The sequence below is a fragment of the Oncorhynchus masou genome, chromosome 15 (assembly GCF_036934945.1).
Source record: "Oncorhynchus masou masou isolate Uvic2021 chromosome 15, UVic_Omas_1.1, whole genome shotgun sequence".
Lineage (NCBI taxonomy): Eukaryota > Metazoa > Chordata > Actinopteri > Salmoniformes > Salmonidae > Oncorhynchus > Oncorhynchus masou.
In genome coordinates this window covers 28,927,574-28,946,696 of record NC_088226.1, presented here as the reverse complement: position 1 = coordinate 28,946,696, position 19,123 = coordinate 28,927,574, and the positions used below count along the sequence as shown (strand labels likewise).

Below are 19,123 nucleotides of genomic sequence, written 5' to 3'. Positions count from 1 at the left end.
GAGCGCCTGTTCATAAATCTGTGTGGGCTTTGGGTCCTCCTGCCCCAGACTAGGTCTCCACTCATGCTCACAGTGCTGCTGCTCTGGTGGGAACCTTTTCAGAGACAGAGAGAGTGAGCTGCTGTAGGTTCTGGAGGAAGGATGAAACAGATGACTAAGTGAATTCAGCTGACAACAATAATAAACCAAGACAATTCAACTCATCATGAACTCATTTAGGCCTGCTAGAATATGACAGGCATCCAAAGGTAGGCTATCTCTTTTTTATTGTGTTTGTGTCTTTGCTATGGATTAAGTGATATGACATGCTATTTTATCAAATCTTTTCTCTGTAATTAATATTACCTGATTAAACTAATCATGTAAATGTAATTAACTAGGAAGTTGAGGCACCACAGAAGAATGTTTATAGAGCTGTTGTCTTCCGAACAATCTCTTAAAGACCTGGTAATCTTTCATATCAATAGCAGTCAATTATTAGTCGTCACCTTATTCAGTCTCATTTGAACATTGTAAAATTCTGGATTATCTTCACGAACCCTGGCTATCAAGTTGAATCAGCAATACAACATTTGGTTTAATTAATAATTAACTAAATACCTAAATAATCACACAGAATTACATATACACAGGATCGTACATTGATTACTAATTATGTCTTACAAGAAAACGTCCCTAGCGGACGGAAACTCTATGACGGCTGGTTACACAATGAAAGGGGGCTGGGTTTGAATGAAAGCGCGGGAGACTGAGGAACAAAAGGATTGGGTCTCTATCGGACCTTTATGAAGCTATGCTATCGGAAATACAGAATCTTATGCATTCTAAATAACCACCCATTTGGAAAAGGAAAATGCCAGCAATATTTACTCTGAGCTGCGCTTCAATAGATTGGTCATAGATGAAAGGCTGGGTTGCCCAGCAGAGATCTCCCTTGTCCTTTGAAGAATATGTCTTTTGGTAGAATGGATACGTTGTAGTACCCGGTCTTCCTGATGAGATTGTCCGTCCTTTCCTAGCCCACGTTTACAGCTGCTGCTGCTGCTAACTCGACGTCTAGGTGTATCACTTCTTTAGTGAATAAGAGTTCAAAGTTCATACCAAGTTGCCATACTATAAGCTCATGCTATATTCTGGCTGGTATAGTTGAAATTCATCCTTCCAGCATGTCGATCGTCACCAGACGTTGAAATTCACCCTTCTAAAACATATGGACATCAGTCCTCACATCACTGGCAACACAATGTTCATTTTGTTAGGTTGTAGGTGTTCAAGAATTCGCAACCAGAGCTCACGCTGAGATTGGCTTAGTTCTGTAGTTGATATTAGCCCTTTTAAACGTATGGACAGCAGTCCTCACATCATCGGGAACACAAGGTTGACTTTCGTCAATGGGCTTTTGTAGTGGTGGAGAGAAGGGCATGTTTCATAGTTCACGACCAATGCCTGTTCACTTGGGCGGGGCCACTGATTGAGCATAGTTCACTTATGAAAACAATTATCTAATTTAGAAGCTAAAATTACACTTCATCTTTTCACAAATAGTTTAATATTTAAACATTTAAATTGCACAACAATTCTATGTGAATCTGATAACTAGAATGTGTAGACTTTCCAAGAAACAGTTTATGTCGTCCTATCATCAGTAATAATGTCTCAGACGACAACTGTACCAACGGATACTTTCAACTGGTTGGATTACTGAAATATGGTTCCATTCCCAACCCTTTGATGTTACCAGACTCTCTCTATGTTAACAACGGGCTTTCCAAGAGTAAAATCTGTAGAGTAGAGAGAGAAAGGGGGGAACGGTATTTATGGAGGTCATAAACTTAGGTGAAATTAGATTGCTATTGGTTATGAATAGGCTACTGGGTGGATGGGTGGTTGGTTGTTGAGTTATTTTCTAACTGTTGTTTGCCCTGCTAAAATGTTTCATATACACACACTGTAATCAATTAACGTTACTAACCTGCTCTATGCAACTTTATATCTGGTTTAGAACGATATCAAGCAGCCTCCGTAGCTTCTCGTTCTCTTCCTTTGAACGATAGATTTCGTCCTGGTACTCTGCCACCGTTTTTTTTAACAGCCCCAAATATCTCATCAGCAGCTGCTGTTAATCGTTCATTGAGAAGCACTCGCAGCAATGATATTTTTGCTATTTTCGCATTATGAAAGTCGTTGTTCTGTCCTGTCCGATCAAAATTCCACACGTACTCTCTTGTTACGGAACAGCACAAAACAATGAAACGCACATGCTCGGTTGCTCGTTTATACACTGAGCGGTGTGACAAAAGTTTCATTACCGCCACCTGCAGTAGAGTCTGTGCAATGGGTTATCTGATTCAATCCTGGTGTCCATATAGCGACGAGTTGCAAATATTTGAAATGAGTTGATCGATGAGTAATAATAATAATTGCCTTTGGATGTTATTCAACATTGGATACTTAAGCAATAAGGCCCGAGATTGCCAATATAGAAGGCTATTGGCTGTTCTTACGCACGACTCAACACAGAGTGCCTGGATACAGCCCTAACCGTGGTATATTGGCAATCTACCACAAATCCCCCGAGGTGGGTTATTGCTATTATAAACTGGTTATCAATGTAATTAGGTATACGGCCTGATAGACCATGGATTTCAGCCAATCAGCATTCAGGGCTCGAACCACCCAGTTTATAATAATAAATTATTGATTTGTCAAAGTTCATGGCACAAATATTCTTCCACAAGTAGTTCTGGACAGGTCTCCGTGCTTCTGTAACCAAAAGACCCCAGACAGGAAGCTGTGCACTTATTGGTCAGTATAGTAGAGCTCTGCTTTGCATGAATTTTAAGCCGGACCCTACCCATGCCCACAACGTTCAAGCCTTACCCTATCCAGGTCCGATTGCTTCTGCCAAATTTAAGGCCCGGCATAGAGATCCTTATTTATTCTCTATGTTTGGTTAGGTCAGGGTATGACTCGGGTGGGATTTCTATGTTTTCTATTTCTTTGTTGTTTTGCCGAGTGTGGTTCCCAATCAGAGGCAGCTAGATGTCTATTGTTGTCTCTGATTGGGGATCATATATAAATTGTGATTTTCCGTTTGGGTTTAGTGGGGTGTTATTTTCTGTTTAGTGTCTGTGCCTGACGGAACGGTTCGCTTTCGGATTTGTTATTTTTTGTTTAAGTGTTTCTTGTAAATAAATATCATGAACACTTTCCACGCTGCGCTTTGGTTCACTCTTCCTTCCACCGCCGACGAGCGTTACACCGGCCCTGCCCGAAACCCAAAATCAGAAATGACTTCCTCCATTAGTAAATCCATTTGCTGCTCCTCTCTGTCTCATTCACTCTCTGCACACTGCTTACTGTGCATACACTCTGCTTATGGCGGCTCTGGGTCTGTGAGTATCCATGGCAGAGTCGGCTCTGCTTGGGCTGCTCTGCTCAATAACGAAATGAGAGAGTAGTTAGCTGAGCTACTTTTTGTCATTCTAAACTCCGACAAAACTCAAGGAACATTACTATTTTCGGTGAAATAATTTCTCTTGTTTTTTATTTGAAGAGATTGAAGCACTTATGACATCATGTTATGATCTTAGTCATATGACTGTACTGCGCTGTACGGGGTCGGGTAGCAGAACTCTACAGTGTAGTCAGAGTTGATAAATGTTGAGAAATCAAAAAGGATCTAAATTGGCGAAGTTCGTTCAGTTTCAAACATTGACTCAATGAGAACACTAAAGAGAGAAGGCAAGTAAAGAGAAGAGCGACCTTAGGCTACTGCCCTATACCTTTCAACGAGACCTCTATGTTCACAAACTGTAAGTAACTCATTATTTTCATAAATGGCTGTAACAATTAGGCTATAGGCTTTATAGAAATATAATATTATGCAATGTTGATTGTGTAGACAAAGCCTTAGCTAAAACATTATAGTTTGTTAGAATATTTGGTTTGAGCTATCTGGAATCCCCCCTGCCCCACGAGGAATCTCTCAGCTTGAGGTGACCTTTGACATTGACACCAACGGCATTCTGAACATATCAGTGGTGGACACGAGCAAGGGCAAAGGGAACAAAATCACCATCACCAACGACAAGGGGCGGCTCAGCAAAGAGGACATTGAGAGGATGTTGCAGGATGCCAACAAATACAAAGCTGAGGACAATGCAGAGGGAGAAAATTGCAGCCAAGAACTCCCTGGTGTCGTACACCTTCAATATGAAGAGCAGCTTTGAGAGGAGCACGAGCTTCATTCATCATTACCAAGCTGTACCAGCAAGGAGGGATGACCACTGACACGGTCTAGCTCTGGTACCAGCTCCCAAGGCTCAACCATTGAAGAGGTTGACTAAAGCGAAGGACTTGTATAATGGACTTTTCAAAATGCATTAGTACAGTATCACTGAATACGTTTTGCTATTCAGGAAATACTCATTTCTACTGCTTGACATTATAATGCCCTTTTATGGCTCAGCGCTATTCGGGAAGTGTTTATGTATTGGTTGAACTGTAAAGAGACAGATGTTGATGTTAATATGTCATTTCACACCATATTGCATTGCTGGACATTGAAAATAAAATGTATTGAAATAAGTGTAAGTGTTGGCTGTTTCCTTCTCACCATAGCAGATTCAGTATTCACATAACGTTTTTTTATTTATTTTTTACACAATACCATGAAATATTGTAAACAAAACTTTGATGGCTAAACCACCAGAGAGAAGAGCAGGTGAAGACACCATTATAGCCACTGATTCCATACGTGTTATTTCATAGTTTTGATGTCTTTGCTATTATTCCACAATGTAGAAAATAGTAAAAATAAAGAAAACCCTGGAATGAGTAGGTGTGTCCAAACTTTTGACTGGTAAAAAATATATATATATTTTTAAGGCTCTGGTCTGTCGTAGGAGTGAGGGTAAAATGTAGGGATTTTCTCTGGTATCCAATTTGTTTTAATTATTATTTGGGGTATAGGGGAGGGTCACTTTTTTAAAAGTGTTTTCGGGTAGGGTCAGGTCAAAATATATTTTACTGAAAGGAGGGCCGTAATTTTCATTTCAGAGATCCGATTTTCTCCAGGTATCCCTAATAAATAACGTACAGCCCATTATAAAAAAATTGACACAGCTACGCAAAATTCGTGGCAGGAACAGACATACGGAAACTAGACAGCACTTATTAGCTGTATTCAAAATACAGATTCTCTCCCTTTAAAAATGGTTGGCATTTTAATAACCCACATATTAGGATTCGCTCATCCCATCACAATACGGTAGTTTAACTGGGGAGAATAACGGAAAATGCAATGCAGTCGTCGGCATTTAGGAAGGATGTTACGTAATGTCCGTGGGTTTAAACCGGGGAAAGTGATTTCCTGAGGTTGACCAGGAGTGAATAAGTCATGCTTTGAGCTCTCACACCAACCCAACCAGTAGATGTTTTTCACCACTAAGACAGTTGGTGCCATTATAGAACAGCTCGGAAACAAATGATAATGGAACCGTCGGTGAACTCTCAGAAGGACGACACTGGTAAGAAAGTCACCAAGTTAGCCAAGTGCTTTAGCTACGCTGGCTTGATTGCTAGCTAACTAACGTTAACCCTGTGTGATAGACAAATCTCACAAATGCGTGCGAATTTCGGAATGTAGCTACAGACCACTGAACATGTACGAAATGTTGCTGTTGCTGTCACTTGCTGAGTGAACTCTTTTGACCTTCCTGTTACTACCACAAAGTCAAAATGGCTATATCGTAAAAACTAAAATGTTCTTTTAGGTCTTTAATTTAAGGTTAGTTAGGCATAAGGTCAGCAGTGTGGTTACGTTTAAAATCAGATTTTAAGAAGAGGAATTGTAGAAAGAGGCAGGGATTTAGCCATAATACGTGTGATTTTTGTGGAGACGTCAGTCAGCCTAATTAGAAGCTGTGGCAGGGGTGTGCCAAGGATTGCCATGTCTACACTGAGCCAAAACAATGTTGTCTCTATCTGTCAGTTCGATTGTCAACAGGTGTATTATTACATTTGTGAATTGCTTTGCATGGGGTGTTTTATAATGTTATTTACAGTGGAAGGGATAGCCTGTGTAGTAGGTCTAAATGCAATTGCTTACATGATCATGCTTTACGCAGCTCATAAGATATCTTGAAGTCTGTCTCTCTGGGACTGTTGAACCCCATTGTCCTGTGTTCACCATAAATTGAGAGAGAACATCATCTGTTTTTCTTCTTGTCAGGTGCAATGGAGAGCTTGCAGGCCCAGCTAGCAGATTGCCGAGCGCAGCTGGAGCACTGGCAGGGCGTAGCGACAATCTGCGAACTGAGCAAACAGGAGGAGCTGGGAGAGCTGCAGAGACAGTGTGACCAGGAGATGCAGTCTCTTCAGGAGGCCCTCAGAGGTCAGAGAGAGAGCCACACACACACACACACACAGTGTGACCAGGAGATGCAGTCAGGGGTTGAAGACATTTCTTTCTACATACCAGTGTTTCCCTACCATTGTATAGATGGGCGGGTCCCCTCTCTTCTGAGGAAGGTTGCTCCGTTCTATTCATCATCCATTCCCAATGGGGGCTATTGTCAACATTTTTGCACTAGATGGAGAATAGTGTGCCATTTGGAATGCAGACAATGTGTAGGACCCACCTAGATGGCCTGTTATTGTCTGTCATCTCGTTTCTCTCTTCTATTCTCAGAGACGGCTTCTCAGTATGAGGCTAGAATATCTACTCTGCAGTCTGAGCGAGCCCAGTGGAGGAGAGCCAGTGTGCAGTCTCAGGTGTGTGAGTGTGTTCACCTCAATGTTACTTAACCCATTTCCTTGTCTCTGACTGCTCTCGCTCTCACTCAGGGCAGTATAAAGAAGGATGGGGTGGAGGCGGGAGCTATGCAGTCCGAGGGCCAGTCGACAGACCCCACCGATAGCCTCAGAAAGCCAAGAACAGATGGATGGGATAGCCAACCAGCGGAGGCTGAGGGACCAGGGGAGGGTGAAGGGGCAGGGCTGGAGGGCTATTTCTCCCAGAACTGTGACTTCGCCTCTTTCTCCTCCTTCTCTTTGGACACGCCATCACTGCCCCGCCGCCAACCTTCCCAGGAAGACACTGCCTCCCTGGTCTCCACGGGAACCCTGGTGCCCGAGGCCATCTACCTGCCCCCGCCTGGCCACCGTCTGGTCACACACACCGAATGGGACTCGCTTAACACACAGGTGAACACACACTTTGACATCAATTCACTAAGCAAACAAGTGAGCACCAGCCACACAAACACACTCCAACTAGGACTTATACTGAAAAAATATATAAGTGCAACATCTAAGGTGTTGGTCCCATGCTTCATGAGCTGAAATAAAAGATCCAAGAAATGTTCCATAAACACACACAGCTTATTTCTCTCAAATGTTGTGCAAAAATTTGTTTACATCCCTGTTAGTGAGCATTTCTCCTTTGCCAAGATAATCCATCCATCTGACAGGTGTGGCATATTAAGAGGCTGATTAAACAGCATGATCATTTCACAAGTTCTGTGGACAATAAAAGGCCACTCTCTAAAATGTGCAGTTGTCACTCAACACAATGCCATAGATGTCTCAAGTTTTGAAGGAGCGTGCAAATTTGCATGCTGACTGCAAGAATGTCGACCAGAGCTGTTGCCAGAGAATTTAAAGTTAATTTCTCTACAATAAGCTGCCTCCAATGTCGTTTTAGAGAATTTGGCAGTACGTCCAACCGGCCTCACAACCGAAGACCACGTGTAACCACACCAGGACCTCCACATCCGACTTCTTCATCTGTGGGATTGTCTGAGACAAGCCACTTGGAGAGCTGATGAAACCATGGGATTGCACAAACGAAGAATTTTTGCACAAACTGTCTGAAATCGTCTTCGGGAAGCTCATCTGCGTGCTCGTTGTCCTCACCAAGGTCTTGGCCTGAATGCAGTTTGGCGTCGTAACTAACTTCAGTGGGCAAATGCTCACCTTCAATGGCCACTGGCACGCTGGAGAAGTGTGCTTTTCACGGTAGAATCCCGGTTTCAACTGTACCATGCAGATGGCAGACGGCGTGTATGGTGTCGTGTGAGCGAGCGGTTTGCTGATGTCAACGTTGTGAACAGTGCCCCATGGTGGGTTATGGTATGGGCAGGCATAAGCTATGGACAACGAACACAATTAAATTTTATCGATGGCAATTTGAATGCACTGAGATACCGGGACGATATTCTGAGGCCCATTGTCGTGCCATTTATCCGCCGACATATACGACGGCGTGTTCCAGTTCCCGCCAATATCCAGCAACTTTGCACAGCCATTGAAGAGTAGTGGGACAACATTCCACAGACCACAAACAACCTGATCAACTCCCTCGCAAGGAGATGTCGTGCTGCATGAGGCAATTCGTGGTCACACCAGATACTGACTGTTTTTCTGATCCATGCCTCTACCTTTTTGGGGGTATGTCTGACCAACAGATCAAATCTATATTCCCAGTCATGTACAATCCATAGTTTAGGGCCTAATGAGTTTATTTCAATTGATTTTCGTTATATGAACGATAACTCGGTAAAATGTTTTTGAAATTGTTGCAGTTATTTTTAAGTGTACTTAAAGCCTGTTAAAACAGCCAACATTGGTGTGTTTGACTATCGAACTGTACAGGTCTGTAAATGGTCTCGAGACATCTGACGTGGTGTGGACTCATGGTGTCTAATGTGGTGTGGTGTGATGTGCAGGTTGTGGAGCGGGAGGGAGAGCTGAGTCGACTGAGGGAAGAGAGGACCAAGCTGGAGAGCGAGCTGGACACACAGACTGCTGAGACACACACACACGTACGCACACCTTTACACACATGGCATATACTGTATATTGAGAAACGTCAGTTATCCACGGAATTGAATGTTACTGTGTGTGTCAGGTCTCAGTTCTCCAGTCTCAGGTTCAGACCTCCGAGGCCCTCCTACAGGAGCTGCAGAAGTCTTTCAACCAATCACAGAATGCCATCCAAAGCAGGCTGGTGAGTGACCGGCACTTGGTCCAACCAGGGAGGAGGGGGATGAGGTTCATGTAGTGTGTGTTTGAGATGTTTTGTGTGTGTGCTTGTGTGTTGTGTTCCCAGGCAGAGCTGTCTTTCTCTCAGAGGAGGGTGCGTAACGAGCTGTTCAGGCTAAAAGGGGAGGAGATCGAGGAGATGGTTGGGGCAGGGGACGCCAACACACCCCTTGGTCCTATACTACAGGTACAGAATGTGTGTATATGTGTGCACTTTTGTGTGTGTTCATACAGTCAAGAATCATTGCAATACAAAGGAAATATACTTATTGTATGCACTACTGTACTCTCACCTGTAGGGGGCACACAGTGCGGAGAGGCTGCGTATTGAGATCGTCAATCTGAAGGAACAACTGGAGACCCGCGTGGAGGAGAGTGGTCTGTTCATCTGCCTTTCCTTTGCTCTTTCTTTGTGTTGATAAGTATAATAGAACTTGCCAGCTGGTTCAAAACCAACATACATTCTCTCTTTCTCCTATGGTTCTGCCTCAACAGAAGTTTTACAAGGTGAGTGGGCATTATTATATATGTGTGTGAAAGATCATATGTAAGTGTGTGGTATAGAAGGCCATAGGAATTAATCAGTAATGCATAACACACGGGCAGTTGATAACAAGCGTTGACCGTAGTAAACTCATAGGTTACGTTAGATTACGTAGGCTAACAAAGCGGACTGTAGACGAAAGTCAGGGAGGTGCATCTGCCACAGCCAAGACCTTTATAAAGGTCTATTAAACTTTTCTTTAACCCCAGATCACACAAACTGAAAACATAATTTCTGAAGTGCCTTCAGAAAGTATTCACACCCCTTGACCTTTTCCACATATTGTTAGACTAAATGTTAAAAATTATTAAATTGAGATTTCACTGTACACCGTAATGTCAAAGTGGAATTGTGGTTTTTGAAATATGTACAAATTTTAATTAAAAATTTAAAGCTGAAATGTGACCTACCACTTGGATTTGGTCTTATGGAGCAACATTTGAAACGGTATTAATCATATTGGATAAAAGTAGAGATTCAGATCTAGAAAATGGTGTGTGTGTGTCTGTGTGTATATATAATATATCACACACACACACACACACACAGTGGGGAGAACAAGTATTTGATACACTGCTGATTTTGCAGGTTTTCCCTACTTACAAAGCATGTAGAGGTCTAATTTTTTTATCATAGGTACAATTCAACTGTGAGACGGAATCTAAAACAAAAATACAGAAAATCACAATGTATGATTTTTAAGTAAATAATTTGCATTTTATTGCATGACATAAGTATTTGATACATCAGAAAAGCAGAACTTAATATTTGGTACAGAAACCTTTGTTTGCAATTAAAGAGATCATACGTTTCCTGTAGTTCTTGACCAGGTTTGCACACACTGCAGCAGGGATTTTGGCCCACTCCTCCATACAGATCCTTCAGGTTTTGGGGCTGTCGCTGGGCAATATGGACTTTCAGCTCCCTCCAAAGATTTTGTATTGATTTCAGGTCTGGAGAATGGCTAGGCCACTCCAAGACCTTGAGATACTTCTTACGGAACCACTCCTTAGTTGCCCTTGCTGTGTGTTTCGGGTCGTTGTCATGCTGGAAGACCGAGCCACGACCCATCTTCAATGCTCTTACTGAGGGAAGGAGGTTGTTGGCCAAGATCTCGCGATACATGGCCCCATCCACCCCCCCCCCCCTCAATACGGTGCAGTCGTCCTGTCCCCTTTGCAGAAAAGCATCTCCAAAGAATGTTTCCACCTCCATGCTTCACGGTCGGGATGGTGTTCTTGGGGGTGTACTCATCCTTCTTCTTCCTCCAAACACGGCGAGTGGAGTTTAGACCAAAAAGCTCTATTTTTGTCTCATCAGACCACATGACCTTCTCCCATTCCTCCTCTGGATCATCCCGATGGTCATTGGCAAACTTCAGATGGGCCTGGACATGCACTGGCTTGAGCAGGGGATCTTGTGTGCGCTGCAGGATTTTAATCCATGACGGCGTAGTGTGTTACTAATGGTTTTCTTTGAGACTGTGGTCCCAGCTCTCTTCAAGTCATTGACCAGGTCCTGCCGTGTAGTTCTGGGCTGATCCCTCACCTTCCTCATGATCATTGATGCCCCACGAGGTGAGATCTTGCATGGAGCCCCAGACCGAGGGTGATTGACCGTCATCTTGAACTTCTTCCATTTTCTAATAATTGTGCCAACAGTTGTTGCCTTCTCACCAGCCTGCTTGCCTATTGTCCTGTAGCCCATCCCAGCCTTGTGCGGGTCTACAATTCTATCCCCGATGTCCTTACACATCTCCCTGGTCTTGGCCATTGTGGAGAGGTTGGAGTCTGTTTGTTTCAGTGTGTGGACAGGTGTCTTTTATACAGGTAATGAGTTCATACAGGTAATGAGTGGAGAACAGGAGGGCTTCTTAAAGAAAAATTAACAGGTCTGTGAGAGCCAGAATTCTTACTGGTAGGTAAGTGATCAAATACAGACCTCTACATGCTTTGTAAGTAGGAAACACTGCCAATTTTGCAGGTTATCAAATACTTGTTCTCCCCACATGTTCCAGAAGGCATTTTGGCCAAAAATGCTTTTTGATGAAAAAAAATAATAATTGTTATGAAAATGACTGAAGTAGTGACGTGCGACTTACACCCAGCTTGTTGAAACAGGTCACAAATGTCTTGAGTCAAAAAGTATTCAACCCCTTTGTTATAGCAAGCCTAAATAAGTTCAGGAGTTAAAATTTGCTGAACAATAATAATTTCCATGAACTCACTGTGTGCTGTAATAGTGTTTTTAATAACTCCCTAAAGTCAATGTCCGCGCCTCTGCGAAAGTCTAGTTGGATTTTTATTTTTTTAATGCTAAGTTAGAGAACTGTTATTGTTTTTATTGCCCATGCAATCTCAATCCACAGCATTTGCCAATGTCAGCCTTCTGCATCTGAGGTGGAAGGTGGCCGAGCTACAGTGGTGTTTTTCAGACCATGAGACATCCTGAAAACCGGTTTTCTCATGAAAACATCTGTAGCGTCCGAATGGTTTGTCCTACATGACTCTTGCAAACACGATGGTGTTCTACGTTTAGCTCTACTGCCCCCACAAGCGCCACTTATGGAGTCGGTACCGCCGATCTGCCAACTTCTGTCTGTAGCGTTTGGTTAACACTGTAATATGACCCCTCTATGCAGATTTTTCTTTTTTTGTATGCAAAGGTGAGACTTGCGAACACGTACATGTCAGTTGTTTTGACGCTCACAAGACCCGTCTTAAGGTAGCCCAGTACCAGTTCGAAATATTAATGGAACCTTGTATGGAAGTAGTAAGGTGACAATTTTATTTTGTTAAATATGGGTCCCAAAGTTATTTAAATAATTTTTAAATCTTTCTTATGTCTCTCTGATATAGGACAGAAACTTTGTTTGAAACTTCAATTTGGTTTATTTTTTACTGTTTTTCCATGTATCAATCTGTTATTTAATGCATTTCTATGGGCTGATGGCAGTAAGTCCAAATTTGATGTTTTATCAAATGTTTTTATATCTAAAGGGGTCCTAAAATTAAAAATCAAAACTAAATGATCCCCTGTATGACCATCTTAAAACAATTCCATATGTTATCTAATTGACAGAGTGAAAATTAGGAAGTGTACAGAATAAAATAATATTCCTTAAGCATTCTGTTTGCATCAAGTCACTAAAGTAATACTGCAAAGAATGTGGCAAAGCAATGGACTTTTTGGCACGAATACAAAGTCTTATGTTTAGGGCACATCCAATACAGCACATTACTGAGTACCACTCTCCATATTTTCAAGCACAGTGGTGGCTGCATCATGTTATGGGTTTGCTAGTAATCGTTAAGGACTAGGGAATTTTTCTGGATAAAATAAAAAAAATGGAATGACACAGGCAAAATCCTAGAAGAAAACCTGTCTGTCTGCTTTCCATCAGACACTTGGGTGTAAATTCCCCTTTCAGCGGGACAATAACCTAAAACACAAATCTACACTGGAGTTGCTTACCAAGAAGACGGTGAATGTTCCTGAGTGGCCGAGTTACAGTTTTGACTTAAATCAGGGTGAATATCTATGGCGAGACTTAAATGGATTTCTAACAATGAACAACAATCAATTTGATAGAGCTTAAAGAATAATGGGCAAATATTGTACAATCCAGGTGTGCAAAGTGCTTAGAGCAGGGGTGTCAAACTCATTCCATGGAGGGCCTAGTGTGTGCTGGTTTTTGTTTTATCCTTTCAATCAAGACCTAGACAACCAGGTGAGTGGAGTTCCTTACTAATTAGTGACCTTAATTCATCAATCAAGTACAAGGGAGGAGCAAAAACACTGCCCCCCCCCCTGGAATGAGTTTGACACGTTTCTTAAAGACTTACCCAGAGACTCACAGCTGTTATTGCTGCCAACGGAGATTCTAACATGTGAATACTTATGTAATGAGATATTTCTGTATTTTATATATTTGTTAACATAAAAAAACATGTTTTCACTTTGTCATTATGGGGTTTTGTGTAAATGGGTGAGCAGGAATTTTTTTTTTTTATCCATTTTGAATTGAAGCTGTAACACCACAATGTGGAATAAGTCAAGGGGTATGGATACTTTCTGAAGGTAGTGTGTAAAGCATTTGTTAAAGGTCTCAAATACCAAAAACATTGATTGGTTGACAAGTAGTGCCTCCCAGTAGCCAGGCGATGGCTGCATGGTGCCATCGGTGAAAAGCAACTGCAGCAATTGAAAGAGACTTCATCAAACCGCATAACCTTTGATCACATGGTTGTTTTTGTGACGTTCATGCAGTTATCCACATAATGCAATACACTTTGAAAGGCGGTGACTTGACAAAACATATCTGCTCGAACACGCCCGTTGTCTTTCCCTTGTGAAACTGGTCTTCTAACCTCGATGGTACTTCCTTGTTCAATAAAAGCTTTGCCCTCTGCAGTGCAGCTGTCCAGTCTGAAGACCGAGATGGAGCGGGTCCAGTGTCAAGAGGAGACGCTGCAGTTGGAGCTACAGAACGGTCGCACCGAGCTACAAGGCCTCGGCGTGGCGCTCTCACACCTACAAGGAGACAGCAAGACTCTCAGCCATGACAAGGTACTGCACAGGGGGACCAGGGATAGATTTGTGTCCGTCCGTGTTGTACCTTTTGTGTACTTAGTGTTCCCAAAGTAGGAAAGATAACATGTTACTGTAGTTCTTTCCCTCTCACCATTCTCTCTCCCTTTCTATCTCCCTCCTAGGCGTCCCTCCAGCAACAGTGTTTGGAGCTGCGTAGCCAGATCATCAGTATGCGTTCTCAGGTGGACACCAGTCAGATGGTGCAGAGGGACTTTGTCCAGCTTTCACAGTCACTGCAGGTACATTACACAGATTCAGGACCAGCCCACTGGGTGTGTATTCACATTGGGTTGGTTTATGTTATTTTACAGCACTGATCTAGGTCAAATGACTGAGGCTTCTTACTCCACCCTCTCTCTCTCCCTTTTGTCTGTCTCTCTGTCCTTTATCGCTTTCTTCTAGGTGAAGCTGGAGTTGATCCGTCAGGCTGAAACTCTGGACCAGGTCAGGGACATCTTGGAGGAGGGGCTTCCTGAAGAGGGTGCCCCACCCACTGATGCCACGTGAGTCTATCAGAGCAGCACAACAGAGCCAAAGCGAAGGGAGAAACGGGAAGTATTCCAAGGGTGACCAATAAGAACGAGGCTGGACATGAAGTGCAACCGTAACCATGTAGAAAGACATGGCCACTATCCCTGCTTTGAAGAGGAGTGGGCTTAGCAAGGCACTGTGAATAATCACTGATAGACAAATCACCTTTTCATTCCAGACCACTAATAATGAGTCAGATCTATGCTGGCATTGTTCAGGCCAATCCTCTCCAACATTGGGAATCACCACCTCAGCTTGTAATGTGACTTGGAATATTTGTACTTTGGAGCTGTTCAATGATGATATTTTTGGTTGCTCCTCGACTTGTTGCTTGAGCGCCCTCCACATCTTTCCATATTTGGGAGTTTAAAAAATATATTTTCTCATGTTCAATGACCAAACACTCATTCGAAGACTGGCCTTAACCACCTTTTTTACTGGACTCATTGAGGACTTGAATATTTGTATTGAAGTTCCTGACTTGACATTCCCGCCAGTCGGATGTGATGAGAAACACTCCAACACTCCACTACTGCTTTAGTGGAAGTCACTAAAATGCAATATGTTGAAAATAGGCCAGTATCTACTGTAAGCTATAACGTATTATGATACTTCTGACACATGGAAATGCACACACTCACCCACCTCTCAGGACCAGTGGGCACTTTGCTTGACTTCCAATCATTGATCTAAAACCACTGCCCTTGTTGATACCAGCGAGTAACACTAAAAACTCGAAACAACCACTCCAGTGACACAATTACCTTTATACCTTTTTAGACTTTACCACTTTTTAAAATGAAGAATAAGAGAAGAAACCTGTGAATTAATTTTGCATTCTCTTGTTGATACTAATTACCTTAATATATAAATATACATTGAAAATCTACTCATTGCAGGATCATGTTTTTCTTGTGTAATTGTTTGCGGAGAGAGAGGTTTGTGTGTGTGTCCACCCTGTTATACAGCTGTGAAGCATGGATCCCTTAGTCGGCACATGAAAACCCTGGAGGCCTTCCAAATAAAGGGCCTCAAGAAGATCCTCTGTGTTACCTGGCAGGATGCAGTACACCACACGGAGGTACTGAAATGGACTGGCAGTGTTAGCATGCAGTCCACCTTGACCAAGCCATCTTAGTTGGTGATTGTTTATGTCATCTGCGTCCTAGAGTGCCGGCATCCGCCGAAAGTGCTCAACGGCCACATGAACGCTCTGCTGGTGGCCAGAAGAAACGGATGCAGGAACGAATTAAAACCTCTGAAGAGGTGCAAGATCAAACCATCCAGTATAGAAGACCTAGCCACCTGAGGCATGCTCACAGGGCTATTCCTGCCCCCTCCAACCAAGCCTTCAAATGCGCTGTCTGCAGCTGTAAATCCATGGTTGATCTCCACAGACACCAAAGGACTCATAAGTGAAGGTGAAGATGCTTCTCATCAACCATAAGCAAGTATGAGATACTGGGAATCAAACCAATAACAACTAACCAGCCACTTTTGTATTCTCTTTTAAAACAGTTTTTATTTTTTAAGAAGTCAGAATAATTTGAATATATTGTTCATAACACTTTCTTATATATTAACTTTATTTCAATACATACACAAAGAAATATATATATTTTTTAATTTTACATTTTTTGTTTTTTTTTCTGGTGTCTTTTGTTTCATTCTTTGATCTTGTTGGATTCTTTTCTCTCACTTCTAGTGATGGTCTGCGCTCTGGTTTTCTGGGAAGTGCTTCCACTGTTCCTCTTCTCATTCTTTTCTCTCCTTTATACTCCTGGTGTTATTTTAGTCCCACTTCTTGCTTACTAGATTGTCATCAGCAACTGCAAGGGAAAGAGAAGGGTATTGGCAACCGGATAAGGAAGGGCTAGACTTAAGTCCCAAATTGAGCACTAGCCCCTAGGGATCAATTTGGAGGATAGGTATAAGCAATATGGGGAACATTCCAACCCAGCCTAAAATTCCCATATTGTTAGAAATACAGTCCTTTTAGATCTACATGAAGTACTATTGATTAATGTGGAGTTGGGCATTCATCTATTATTCTGGCCATTTAGTTACATTTTAGTTCTGCTCAATTGATGTTATACAACACTTATCTACTCAACAGCAAATATTGGTGGTTCTGTGTAGCTCAGTTGGTAAAGCATTTTTATTTTTTACCTTTTATTTAACCAGGCAAGTCAGTTAAGAACAAATTCTTATTTTCAATGATGGCCTAGGAACAGTGGGTTAACTGAATGGCGCTTCCAATGCCAGGATTGTGGGTTCAATTCCCAGGGGCCACCCACTTAAAATGTGTTCACACATGACCAAGTTTTGGATAAAAGCATCTGCTAAATGATACCAAAAGTATTACTATGTTCATAAAATAAACCTGACTTTTCCATACAATAATAGGCTCCTACTGTGTGTTGACTGTAGTTAAATGTTAATGTTGGAAAATTGTAATATTAACGAGTTAACTGCAAAGGCTAACCTTGTCCTACCACTACCTACATGTACGAATTACCTCAAGTAACCTGTATTCCCTCGTTATGTTATTGTTTTTATTGTTTTTGACTTTAGTTGGTCAATATTTTCTTAACCAACAGTGCAGTTCAAGAAGAGTTAAGGGCTTGTATGTAAGCATTTCACGGTAAGGTCTAAACTTGTTGTATTTTGGCGCATGTGACAGTTTGATTTGATTTGTCCCCAAGCTAGATCTTGCTGGTGGAAGAGTCTACAAAGTCAATTACTACCTAAATGTGACACAGCCATAAAATTAGACTAACTTTTATTAAGCAATATGGGGATTTTTAGAAACTTTTTGGAAGACACTCACACAGACTTTAGTGAATACATATGAGTGGATATTATATTATCAGTGTTAATTTAGTATCCAGATGGTGTCAACACAAAACCATTGAATCATAAACAAAGTGAAAACGGGATGGACGGGGGGAGTAGCGAAGGCAGTGACAGGTATAGAAAAGTGGGGGAGAGGGCAATGAAGGCACCCGATGGGAAGAGAAATCATATTAACTTATTAAAGGTTTGGAATTTAAATAGGTAATATTTAGAATGGATGATAGTCTTAGTAAGTCATTGAAGCAGGTATGAATGTCTGGATCAATGTTCACTAAGCTGTTTGCGTGCACAGACACGCACCACCTCCAGAGGACTCCCATGCAGATGGCACCATTTTTTTCTTCTTCAAATTGCCAGGGGCACGCTCCAACCCTCAGACATAATTTACAAACGAAGCATGTATTTAGTGAGTCTGCCAGATCAGAGGCAGTAGCGATGACAATGCGTTATATTAATAGGTGTATGAATTAGACAATTTCTGTCCAGCTAAGCAATTCAAAATGTAACGAGCACAATTTGGGTGTCCGGGAAAATGTATGGAGTAAAAAGTACATTTTCTTTATGAATGTAGTGAAGTAAAACTATGAAGTTGTCAAAAATATGAAGTGAAGTACAGATACCAAAAAAAACTACTTAAGTTCTTTACATCACTGCTACAGTACACACTTTTCTAAAAAGAAATTCAGACAGCCCGCCATTAAAGCTGGTTAAAAATGAAAATGATGCTTCATGTACGAGCCGGCCCACAGGTGACATGAACGTTTTACCTGCTGGGCACATCAATCCAAAAAAAAAAATGTACAGCTCAAACGCCCACTATCGGCTGTCTAGGCTAAGCCAAAGCGCATCGGAGTATAATTATATTGATGGGTAGTGCACGAGTGGTCTTTCAATCACCAGCCAGTGGAGCCGCTTTTCAGAGCTGTGCGTGTGCACGGTTGTTGATATTCTTTGCGAGTTATTAGCCCAGTTACAGTGCCTTGCGAAAGTATTCGGCCCCCTTGAACTTTGCGACCTTTTGCCACATTTCAGGCTTCAAACATAAAGATATAAAACTATTTTTTGTGAAGAATCAACAACAAGTGGGACACAATCATGAAGTGGAACGACATATATTGGATATTTCAAACTTTTTTAACAAATCAAAAACTGAAAAATTGGGCGTGCAAAATTATTCAGCCCCCTTAAGTTAATACTTTGTAGCGCCATTACAGCTGTAAATCGCTTGGGGTATGTCTATCAGTTTTGCACATCGAGAGACTGAATTTTTTTCCCATTCCTCCTTGCAAAACAGCTCCAGCTCAGTGAGGTTGGATGGAGAGCATTTGAACAGCAGTTTTCAGTTCTTTCCACAGATTCTTGATTGGATTCAGGTCTGGACTTTGACTTGGCCATTCTAACACCTGGATATGTTTATTTTTGAACCATTCCATTGTAGATTTTGCTTTATGTTTTGGATCATTGTCTTGTTGGAAGACAAATCTCCGTCCCAGTCTCAGGTCTTTTGCAGACTCCATCAGGTTCTCTTCCAGAATGGTCCTGTATTTGGCT

The 19,123-nt window shown here is 42.0% G+C and overlaps 2 protein-coding genes across 5 annotated transcripts in view; one reads left to right on the top strand and one right to left on the bottom strand.

The window, feature by feature from the left end:
• Nucleotides 1–5,343: 5,343 nt before the first annotated feature.
• Nucleotides 5,344–17,119, top strand: LOC135556104 (rab GTPase-binding effector protein 2-like). 4 transcript variants are annotated; one of them, XM_064989021.1, is made up of 12 exons: nt 5,344–5,531; nt 6,236–6,397; nt 6,695–6,777; nt 6,850–7,209; nt 8,733–8,828; nt 8,915–9,013; nt 9,116–9,235; nt 9,348–9,426; nt 9,544–9,555; nt 14,007–14,161; nt 14,308–14,424; nt 14,588–17,119. In XM_064989021.1, exons 1-12 carry the CDS (start codon nt 5,489–5,491, stop codon nt 14,690–14,692), a joined length of 1,431 nt encoding a protein of 476 aa, XP_064845093.1. In that variant the 5' UTR covers nt 5,344–5,488; the 3' UTR covers nt 14,693–17,119. The 4 variants fall into 4 exon arrangements, with proteins under 4 accessions (XP_064845093.1, XP_064845096.1, XP_064845095.1 ...); XM_064989024.1 differs by lacking the exon at nt 9,544–9,555 and having other exon boundaries at nt 8,930–9,013; XM_064989023.1 differs by lacking the exon at nt 9,544–9,555 and having other exon boundaries at nt 5,345–5,531.
• The window catches only part of LOC135556103 (sarcoplasmic/endoplasmic reticulum calcium ATPase 1-like), a 32,526-nt gene continuing 29,860 nt past the window's right edge, over nt 16,458–19,123 (bottom strand). The window contains exon 25 of the mRNA XM_064989020.1: nt 16,458–16,545. Within this exon, the coding sequence (XP_064845092.1) occupies nt 16,508–16,545 (38 nt within the window). The 3' untranslated portion in view covers nt 16,458–16,507. The remainder of the gene's footprint in view (nt 16,546–19,123) is intronic.

Bases quoted from the DNA above. Each gene is read 5' to 3' on its own strand.
- LOC135556104 (XM_064989021.1), top strand. From the start codon at position 5,489: ATGATAATGGAACCGTCGGTGAACTCTCAGAAGGACGACACTG. The intron at 8,829-8,914 runs GTACGCACACCT...TGTGTGTGTCAG, and splicing joins CTGCTGAGACACACACACAC to GTCTCAGTTCTCCAGTCTCA. The intron at 14,425-14,587 runs GTACATTACACA...GCTTTCTTCTAG, and splicing joins AGCTTTCACAGTCACTGCAG to GTGAAGCTGGAGTTGATCCG.